This window comes from Triplophysa rosa, linkage group LG5 (assembly GCF_024868665.1).
Source record: "Triplophysa rosa linkage group LG5, Trosa_1v2, whole genome shotgun sequence".
NCBI classification, from domain to species: domain Eukaryota; kingdom Metazoa; phylum Chordata; class Actinopteri; order Cypriniformes; family Nemacheilidae; genus Triplophysa; species Triplophysa rosa.
In genome coordinates this window covers 8,005,540-8,017,125 of record NC_079894.1, presented here as the reverse complement: position 1 = coordinate 8,017,125, position 11,586 = coordinate 8,005,540, and the positions used below count along the sequence as shown (strand labels likewise).

The 11,586-nt window shown below is 39.4% G+C and overlaps 1 protein-coding gene across 1 annotated transcript in view; it reads right to left on the bottom strand.

Annotated features, from left to right (window-relative positions):
- Positions 1–11,586, bottom strand: part of xkr4 (XK related 4) — a 53,009-nt gene that overhangs the window by 6,453 nt on the left and 34,970 nt on the right. Inside the window, exon 2 of the mRNA XM_057333881.1 lies at positions 10,566–10,765. Coding sequence (XP_057189864.1) covers positions 10,566–10,765 — 200 coding nt within the window. The remainder of the gene's footprint in view (positions 1–10,565; positions 10,766–11,586) is intronic.

Sequence of the window (11,586 nt, the reverse complement as noted above, 5' to 3'; positions counted from 1 at the left end):
TTTGCTGTAAAGTCTTTATAATATTAACGCAGGTCCTAGCTCCTGCCTGACATTTATCCTTCTTTTTAAACTTAAAATCCACAAACCTTTTATTTGATGTAATACATAAGTCATTGCTCTTTCTACAGTCTTTCTAATGCCCGCAAAATCTCTTCCCTGCGTCAACATGAGAACAACATCTTTTTGTACTGTGGTGGCCACCGTCGTGTTTTGACTGAGCGATTCGTGCCAAATCTATAATACAACGCTAGTGGCTGCTGTTAATTAAGAACTGCGCCTTTAAAAAAATAACATAAAAACTCTAGTTCAAAAGCCGCCTTAAATTTGTTAGTTAAATCAAATTGAATTTAAATTATATTAAAAGTTTTGTAAAATACAACTAGATTTTTTAAGCCAGTTGAATATAATTTAAGTACAATGACTTGTAAAACCAAATTGATTTAACTTAAAAATTTGAAGCAGCTTTTGGAATACAGTTTTTATATATTTGTAACTGCCTCAACTGTATTCAGGAGTTAAAATTTATCTTCTCTGTGAATGTCTGCTAACTAAATAAAATCTAGAACTTGGTAACAAACTACATAGTACGTAAAGTATGCAAAGAAGAATATAGTTTTACTCCAAATAATATTGTTCTGTCATTCACCTTAAGGTGTGAACAGTTTTCCATGTTGCAAATCTATAAATGTACCCTGACAAGGTTTCATATGCACAATAGGAACTGCTCACCAAGGCATGTAAATGCATTTATCTCATTACTGCATCTTTATGTATTCATGACTCTGGAGGATAAAGTCAGGCTAATGGAGTAGCTTGTGCATGAAACGGCACATCAATGGCTTGAGTTCCAACCACAGTCCTGTAATACATCTGTTTTGACATCACATCTAGAGTCTCTGTTGAGTTACACTGAGGTTTACAAGCTCCAGCCCTGTTCACAGAAACAATGACTCAGGTGTGGTGCTTCATTTTGATGAAACTTGTTTTATTGTCTCTTTAAAGAACTGCGATTTAGTTTTGTTAAAGTGGCTATTCCCCGTGATGCCAATTTTCAAATTTCAGTTAGTGTGTAATGTTGCTGTTAGAGCATAATCAATATCTGCAAAATGATAAAGCTCAAAGTTCAATGTCAAGCGAGATATTGTCTTTAACAGAATTCACTTTTCAAGGACTACAGAGAACGTCTGGAATCGGACAACAGCCCTTTACTTCCTGGGTAAATGATGTCACTATTCCGAGTTTTTGAAAAACCTCCGCCCAAAGGAATATGCCAAAAAAGGGGAGAGGTTTTCTTCAGAGAAGAGGAAGAGCCGCTGGAGTAGTGTTTGGTTATCAGAGATTGTAAACATTTGACTGCGCTTAATTACTTAATTACTACAGCTGGTAATAAGAATTCCGCTACACACATTCTAAGATAACCAACGGTCAAATAACAGCATCCATGACTTTAACATCAGATGTGAAAGCTGTTCTGTGTAATACACTGATATTGTGTGTGTGTGCGCATACCTCTAAAACACTTCTATGAAACGTCCTTTGAAGTCCTGCTTGCAAATGTCTCCTGGTCAATCTGCTTGTTTTATTATCCAACTTAGGTCCAATATAAAAAGGCAAAACTAATGCTTCTGTTATTATTGTTAATTAATGTAACTGGTCTGACCCAATCGGCCCCGTGTCATTTCCCTCGCCATAGTAGGGGGGGGTAATTGCGATCTCTAACAAAGATTGACGTTTACACATGCACTAACAGACCTCCATTACACTTCGATCGATCCGCATGTTTTTAACTGATGAAGTGAAGTTGACGCCATTGTTACTGTTTATTGCTAAAAGCCAAAGCTTATGAATACACGTGCACTGAGAGGGGGACCGACCAATCACAACAGCCTGAGAAGCGGAAGCTCGCAGATATGGAGTAGGTGGGACATCTTCAGACATACGCTCTAAGCGGGGAACCAATCATGACAGACCTGGTCAGCTTTACCAATCAGAGCTTTTCGTAAGGAGGGACTTTATATAAACTGGAAAAAATCCAGTTGTTTTTTGAAACTAGACACATGAAAATCCACTGTTAAACACCCAAAAAACATTATCAAAGCTTCAAAAACAGCAAAAGAATGCACTCTTTAAAACACAAACCCAATGACAAGCTCAAGGTAAAATGTTGCAAGCTGAATGTGACATAACTGGGGCCTTCAAAAGTCAGAATTCCTTTTAAATGTGTTGTTTAGTGATTGTTTTTTTACATTAGTGTAACAAGGTTCAATAGAAGGGAAGGAAGGAGGCGGGAACCGGCGAGCATTTAACAAACTTTAATGAAAAATAAACAAACAATAATCCAAGAACAAAAGACCGGCAGCCACCTCACTGTCGACTGCCGGCCACACAAACATAAACAAACTTAACAGTTTCCGGGCCCGGTCCTCTCTCGTCGGCATTCCCGTCGCTCATCCTCTTATGCTCCCTAGCTCCCCGTGAGGCATGCGGGACCGGTGCGCGTACAGCTGATACTCATTATCACTCACGCCACCGGCCCCGCCTTCCTGCCCCCCGGCTCTCGTCCCGCCTTCCTCGCTACAATTAGTTTTATTAAAAAAAAGATATAATGCTTTACAAACAGTATGGAACCAGCAGTAGGACCTACAGTAACACCATTTTCACAGGCACATTGAGTGTGATGTACATCATGTTTTCTGAGAACAACTGTAACGGTAATGCAGGGATGACCGACGAAGGTAGGAGTAACGTCCAATATACTTTTAATAGACACACACGGAGATAGGATACACCAGTACTAATAACAATAATAATTACATTTAAGATGAGACAAGGAAACATTACACAGGCAGAGTATATATAGTGCCCTTGTGATGGGGCTGATGATTGTCAGTTGCGGGGATTGCAGACCAGACTAGAAACAGGTGCAGGAGCGTGAAGGATTGTGGGAAGTGAAGTTCTTGGGGAAAACATGGGGAGAAACAGAGGGAAACCATGACAGAACTCCCCCCTCCCAGAAGGCGCGTCCTCAAGCCTAAGATGTAACAACTTGGGAGGGGGGGGTGGGCATCCTGGAGGCTGACAGGGAACATGGACACACTGGGCAGGATGCCTCCAGGATGGATCTATCGGCACCAGGGTTCACGGGGTCCGTGGGGGTGCCGCTCGCTCAGGGGGCCAGGGAGGATACAGCAGTTTGGGTGGCCATTGGGATTGCAAGGAGCCCGACGACTGCCTTGGCCATGACGCTGGGGCGAGGAGACGAGGAGCTGGGAATGGCCGGCGTGGCCGTGACGTTGGAGCCGGAAGACGAGGAGCTGGGAACGGCCGCCGTGGCCAGGAGACTCATCATCATCATTAGTCCCATGACCTGGCATGGTCGTCGGGTCGCTGTACTGTTGAACATCTAACCAGATCCCTGGCGGCTAGGCTTTGTGGAGAGCTGGGTGGTGGAGGAGTGAGGTGTGGTTGAACCCCCCCCTGCTAACGATACTGTCGATAAATCGATACTGAAGACAGTACAGTGCAACGAATCTTAGAGAACGATCTGCATGCTGTTATCTTTATTGTTTGTACTTAAAACTATTTCTTATTTAGTTAGTATATAGTAATTGGTATTTGAAGTTGGTAAGTCATGTGCGGTGTGGATCCAAGCGTCTTCCTCATCATCTTCCTCCTCACCCTCAGGTAAATGAATGTAATTCAGATAATAAAGAAAATCACTAAAAGTTGTATTCCTGTACAGTAGCAATTCTGTCTTTACTAAGCGCGTTCATTGTGTGCTTTATATTTTTTGTCAGGTATTATTTTATGGACTATTAAGATTATTTTCTTAAAAAGGAACGAACAACTTGCATTATACAGTAACATCCAATAGAGACACGTTACAGATTATTGGGTTGTGAGAAATTAACGTGCTAAATGAAAACATTGCTGCATAGTTACTGTACAGAGAAACGTTTGGCGATTTTATTATCTCGGTTACATAAATGTACCTGAGGGTGACTTGTGTCCAGCTGAGGAGGAGGATGACGATGTCGCTCTTGCATACAGTCTCCTTTTAAAGAATTAAGTCCACTTATAAGTCAAGTACTGTATCTTTATTTTTAAACTCATGGTGAATGTACAGTATTATACCCCTTTCTTTACATTCACAGAAAGTACACCTCATAAAACAGTACCAACACATTCAAATGATATTTATGTTTTTTAAACGCTACAACAAAACAAATTCATAAGGTGACACAATTAGAGGCCTTTAGAATGTTTTATTAATTTAGTCTGCCTCTTGCAAACAACACTTTCATTACGTATTTACACACCTACATAATACAGGTTAAAGAAAAGCAGAAGAGAGACTTCTTAAACTATAAACAAACATTTAAAGATAGAAACAATACATAAAATGCCACCACGATTATGATCTATAAATTATAAATATGAACTGGAAGCATAACACTTTATTGTATATCTCCCCAAAATTCACTAGGCTTCTCGTTTTTCTGATATCATTGTAATTATAAATTATAGACTGCTGTCTTGACGGCCTCTAAACCCACTTAAAGTTGCATGTGAATATGGCTAGCTATCATGTATTTGCTCGACGTTGGCTTGTTGTTACGGCGTCATAGAGCCTGGTAGCGTGTCCTACTTTTAAGTGTGTGAAAGTTGGCAACCCTGCTAATATACTAACAAAATAAGAAAGTAATTTAAGTACAAATACTAAAACAATACAATACAGAAAACCGCAAGCAGATTGCTCTCTAATCCGCTTCACTCTTCAGTATCGACTTCCTGGTCAGTGAGCTGTCAATCCAAATCTTCCATAACCAATGAGAGTAAAGTGGCCATAAGTCCCGCCCACACGTGAGATTTGTGCCAGAAAGGCGAACGAAAGCTTGAGAAGCGTAAACGAAAACTCGAAAAAGCACAAATGAAAAATCTAGCAGCGAATTCAAAACTATTATTTGCAAAAACGAAACTTAGAAAATTGTTAAGAAAAATAGCAGTTTATTTGAAAATCATGTCACATTCTTGCAATTGAGTTTACTGTTTTCATTATCAAAATGTTTTTTTTTATTGACACAAAAGGAATCCCATACGTAGAGGCTACGGCATAGGTCCTACACACGACCATAACTTGCCCTTAAGTGTTGAACCACACATTGCCTATAAATGCAACACATTTATACAACTTTTCAATAGTCTCCAATTGAATATTGTACCATTCATCTATGAAAACATCTTCCAGTTGCTTTAGACAGGTTGGAGCAGAGACAACACAATTTCACGGCAAAAAAACAATTATTTTACGAGGTGGCTCATTTTTGTCTAATTCATATGAATGCGTACGAGCTAATTCATACATTTTAGTGCCAGTGATATCGGAAAGGGGCGGGGCTTCCGTATTGCTTTTTCACAATTGTACGATTCACAACATATGATATCATCCGAATTAGCCACAAAGTGAAACAGTTACAAATTCCTGTGAGATCAGGTTGGCAGAGAAAATTCATCTCGTTCTTATCCCAGTTGTAGAGACTGATGCTTTTAAAACACCAAACAGTTGGGCTGTTAAGAATACAGATGCAGGAAACAGAATTTTTGCTCATTTGTAAGTCTGACAAGTCACCGATTTCACCATTTTTTTTGTAACCACTGCTGAGCACAGCTTGTTCTGGCACAACCGAACCTAGTCACACAAGATAACCACAATGTTTTTTTCACAGTAGTCCTCAATTAACACTGACTTCTAAAACAATGGGTGTTCAACTTCATGTTATATTGTCCAACCCTTGTACGTATCGGTTTACCTAAAGTAACTTATCAAATCTTACTAATGTGGAAAGTTTTGCTTTAAAATGGAGGAAAACACTTTTAGGAGCTCTGTAGGCTTCTTTTAAGAACAAGAAAACTGAACACACCTTCAAACAGTAAGAACTGTTTTGTGATGCGAATAATTCTGGAACAGAGCACGCACGCACGCACACACAGTATAAGATTATGTAAGAGGCACAGAATAATTCAACATTTGCAGTTGAATTTCTCTGTAAGTTCCAGGTCAAATGTTTATCAGTCATTCAATTGTCTTTTATCTGGAGTTCTACAGCATATGGCTTTTGCATATTCCTACTAAAATGTCTTTGTTTGCTGTCAGATTAAAGACAAGATAAATCTGACATCCTCACTGCACAAATTGTTCCTAAGAGATATCATGACAGCCTATGAATGCATTACAGCCCTTATTATCCAGGTGTAAATATTCTCTTTTTCTGACCTCTCAGTATTGTTGATATTCATACCCAAATCAAATTGAGCTTTACATCGTTTTGTTGTCCTTCAGTAAATGTTGAAGAACAAGCATAGAAGAGGTTGAGATAACAAAAAAAGCTCCTACCAATTAGTGTTTTGTATCCTAGTGAACGGACATCAGCACTCTGTAAAAACGTTTTGATCTCACATTCCTAAGATAACACTGTGGTGGCACTTGGCCATGAATAATTGAACAAGTCCTCATGTGAAATGATGAATGTGCAAAGATGTGTTAATTTGTGTCCAAATAAAGGTGAGTATTATTGTCATTTCTGAGTGACTGCGGGCTCTGTTTGTCAAAGGCTTGAATTATTACTGGTATTCACAAGCTGTTAAACACGAACCCTGAAATACACAACAGGTCTATTTTGTGAGCTGCCTGTAAATCTACATACGCAGCTACCTTTCGAGGTTGCGTTATAACCATCACAATCTTATTTTGGCAGGTTGGCTACCCTGTGGTACAGCATTTGCATAAGGGGCGTGTCTAATATGCTGTCTCTGTAGGCTGGAACAGAGCAAATGTATAATTAGTTTTTCACAGGCTGTCATAAATAGATTTGCCATTTATAGGCCATCTGCATTTAGATGAACTGCGTTATAGACGTCCCAGACCAAACAAAGCAAAGCAGAAGATCAATTGTAAAGCCCTTCATTGACCAAATGGCGAAGAAACACCACGGGCATCTGTGTTACTAATCTACAGACCAAATAGAAGCACAGATGCTGGATCTGAGCCCTATATATCTGTGGAAAGGACTGTATGATGTGTCAACACTGCCACAGAGAGCGCCGTGCGGTGGTCACGTCTTCTGTGGAACTGCTTTGTGCAATGTCATCCACATGTGATGAACTACAACAACAGAACTGAAAGGGTGGAGGAGTAGTCGATGGTTTTTACAACAGAGGTTAATAATTAGCAAGTCTGAGTCTGAGACGTGCCGCCCACAGAACGCCCCCAGCCCATTGACTGTCTGATGCATATTACACTAAAAAAAGCAATGAACTGGATGAAATCGCAGGCTGGTCGCAACCAACTATTTATGTATTTTTTGCCCACTGAAATCAGCTTTAGCTTTCTGAATTTCTTAAATGCTGGAGGTTGGTACAATTCTGTGAATTCTCAAAAGTGAATTAGGATATTTTGGACTGTTTGAGTCAGTGAGATCATCAGTAATTTCATTCATTTTGAGAGCACAGAAATTGGTTTATTATAAGAGTTATAAGTAAACTCTCATGGTTTATGCACTTTTTTGTTTTGTTTTGTGCAGAACACAAAAGAAGATATTTTGAAGAATGGTGGTAACCGAAATCGGCGGTACCCAGTGACTTGCATTGGTCTAGTGTCCATACAATAGAATTGAATAGAACAGCCATTGTTTGGTTACCAATATTTTTCAAAATATATTTTTTTGTGTTCGCGCGGAAGAAAGAGAGACATACAGGTTTGAAATGACAAGAGGGTGAGTAAATGATGACAGAATTTTTTTTTTGGGGTGCACTCTCTTTAAATTTGATTCATCTCTGCATCTGTCTGTCTATCTAACATGTAGCGTTTGTTTACACTGTGAGTTTGTATTGTATTGTCAACGGTTTATTTACGTGTTTAACCCACTTAGATTAAATCTGGCCCATTAGGAGTTGAAGTGAGCTGAGGGGGTGTAATGACTGCTTTGCAAAGAGAAGTAATTAACTGACAGAGGCTGTAATTCTTATTCTGTGGGCTATTTGGCCTGCGGATTGGCTCTGCTCTCTGAAAAAGTAAGGGTGCACGTATTCGTCCCTCCCTCGTAACATGTGCACGTGCAGCGCATCCTGAAGAGACGGTCGCCACGGGAACCAGCCGCGGTCCAGCGCGGCTGCGAGAGCGGTGATGTAATGCTCCTCGCTGCTTCTGCTCGTGAAGGCTGCAGTAATTTAGAGAGGGGAGGAGGGCACACGCAGAATGTGTGTGTGTGTGTGTGTGAGTGTGTTGTGTGTTTGTAGGGAGTGATGTAGCAGCAGGGTTATGCAAACCACAGCATCACTGCAGTATCATCTTCATCTGCTTCTATACGTAGCATTTCTTCCTCATGAAGAAATGTCAAATGAATAACTGTTCACAAGCCTCTAATGAAAAAGTACAATATTCTAAATATATAAATATACAAAAATTCTGTTATTGTGTATCCACACCTGTATGCATGGAACACAAAAGCTACATTTTTCAAGAATCCACCTCACCCATAGCTATTACATTCAGAAGACATGGAATATAAAATGCTACTTACAGTATATGGACCATTGCAAAACTAGCAATTAGCACCAGGTTAATATCCAAAATAGATTTTATATAGACAACGCACTATTTGTAATCTTGAAGTTAGGTGCTAAAACCGTTCTAATTTAAATAACCCCTGTTTCTTTAGTTCTCTGTCCTGTGGAAATTAGTGAAACGATGTATTTTCTGTGTTTTGTAGGCTGAACGACTGGCATCACTGTACCAAGGCAGATTCTATAGCGAAGAGAAATAATTAAATAATTCGAAAATTATTGAAACATTCTCACCACAAGCAAAACTGTCTCCAGACCCCATTCCCAAAATCTCACAGAACAAACACTTAGATCCTTTGTCTGAAAAAAGAGGGCGTTTGCGACTGTTGCATTAGGAGCTCAGGACCCCTGCTTCAATAAATCATTTCTCAGCCTTGATCGAGGAGAATTTTGACAGTCCCTGGGCACTTTTGTTTATGGAAGATTATGAAGAACAGAGGACAGCACATAAAGGCACTGAAGGCTTTACTGCTAGGCAGGGCTCTGCAATCCACAAAATCACAAATCAACACAATAGCCATTTATGAACAGCTCTGACGACATGACTTGCCAAACGTATATAGAAAGGGAGTGAAGAGTGGATGTTAAGCAGCCTTAGTTTCGCATTTTATGAGTATTGGTCAATGGGGACTGACTGAAAGGTCATGACAATGTCTAGCTGAAGGTTTTAAAGTGCTCCATAAATTTAGCCTAGTAAATAAATTTACCCTTTACACATAAATTCTCTGTAGCACTTGGACAACTGAGAACATAAGGCTAGTGTTTGAAAGTTTAGGGTTACTTAACTGAAATGTTTAATGAAAAAATATATATTTTGAAGACAATATTTTAATTTTGTTCTTTAGAAAACTAAACTTTTATAAAAAAAAAACTTGAAATGAAACTTGGATGGAAACTTCTTCAATACTGTTTGAAAAATTACTTAATAAAATGCAAAGAGTACATTTCTACAATTTCTAGGCAAATTGTGACCACACTGAAGTTTTTTCTTTGGACTCAAATGCTTTGAAATTGTGTGTGTGTGTAATTTTATTTATCTAAAAGCAATCAATTCTGATAATATCTAAAAACAACGCAGAAAAATCAGTTCTGCTCTTATAAATCTTCAAAATCTTTTAAAGATTTGACACTACAAACCCAGACGCACAGGTTCTAAAAAAAAACTACTTTGTTTTGTGGAGTTCATTATTAAACAGCCATAATGTGCCACTTTAAAAGCTACAGTATTTTTCTCCAGTCGATTTTATCTGTACTGTTTTTTCTGCATTTTCATGGTCCCTAAAAGCGGTGTGAATCTACAAAAATGCCCAGACATAAAAACACATTTGTGTGGAAGGCTTGTTTTGAGCTTAATATTTTCACATTTGGCAGTCCTGTAGAAAAAGCACTCTGCCTCTTTCCCTTACAACAGTCTTTTATGTTTACTGCCAGTTGGGCTTCTCACTCTCTCGCTCTCTGTCTTCACCTCTGTTATTTCGATAGGGTGAGATGTGTAAAGTGAAGAATGACAGTAAACCTGGGAGTTCTCTCTCCACAACACAGCGGTACCTGTTCAACCATTACAACAAAAAACTGTGATGCAAGTATCAGAGGGTCATATCAGGGTGCTTTGATGTATACCATGAATTTGTATGCTTACCATATGCATCCAAATTACATCTATGGTATGCTAAAACTGGTATTAAGTAGTTTAAAAAAAATATTACAGGGTCAACCTGTTTTGTTTGTAAAAGCTTGGCCAGGCCAGTCAAACCAGCGTAAACCTGCTAAAATCAGCAATAAAATCTGATTGAGACCAACTGAGACAGGCAACCATAAGCTGGTCCCTAAAATCAGCAGATAGTTCAGCATCCATCAAGCAACACCTGGTACAGTTTGACCAAATATTTACATAAACTTATTTTTCCTTCATTAGAGTGTTTGTGTGTGTGTGCTTGTGTTACCTTGTACAGCCTGGAGCTTGTGGGTCTGTATGATGATGCAGAGTTGGAGCACAAGTTGAGGGGCGCTCTCCAGGAACGTAGCCAGCAGGTGGAGCATGCTGACGTCGGCGTACTCGTACACCATCCTCCAGTAAAATCTCCAGCGGTCATTTTCTCCGCTCTGCCTGCTCCTGATGCCCAGGTAGATGGTGTGGAAGTACCTGGAGAAGACACAAACAAAGCTATTTGTAAACATCTCTGTCTCTCTTGTTGAACTCTCTGTGACAGGACTAAATCAGCTAAATTCAGACTTTTAACAGCCCGCGTGTGTATGTACATTTATATTTCTAACCTGATATCTAAGTGTATCTTTTTTAGGAGGTGGCTAACCAACACCTTACCCTATCCCAAACCCTAAAATCACAGCTGCAAAGGCTAATTTAGCTAAAAACGCTGAGAAAACATGAAAATTGAGTTTCACGAGGGTGCAAAGCAACGATAAAGGGCCACCCTAACTCCGCCCCTAAACCTAACGTCACAGGGGCAGTCAAATCATAATTAAACACATGAATTTATAGAAAAGTCACATGACCATTCGCGGTATGTTTTGACAGAACATTTGGTAAGATAGAATGTAGAATGCTGAAATGCAGGAAAATGAGTGCAGTATGGAGATTTATTAGGAACAGTGAGGTAATATGAAAAAATATAAGGAAATATAGACATTTCTCTTCACTCTTTCATCACAGTAGGTGGCACTATGCACAAAAGTTTGTTTGCAACCTGCCATAAAACGTACAACGTGGAAGTACGGTCAGAATGACTTATCGCGAGAAGAATCAAAATACACTTTAATCGCATAACATCATTTAATGGAAAAACAGTCATTCCGCGATATTGTTTTAATCGACATTTAGAAAACAGAGCTTAAAATTTGCGCAAATCTGTAATGGAAACCTGGCTAGTAAAAGGCAGGGGGCGGGAAGTAGGGGTGCTGAGGGTGCTGCAGCACCCCCTGTTTTCACATGATTGTAACTGCAAC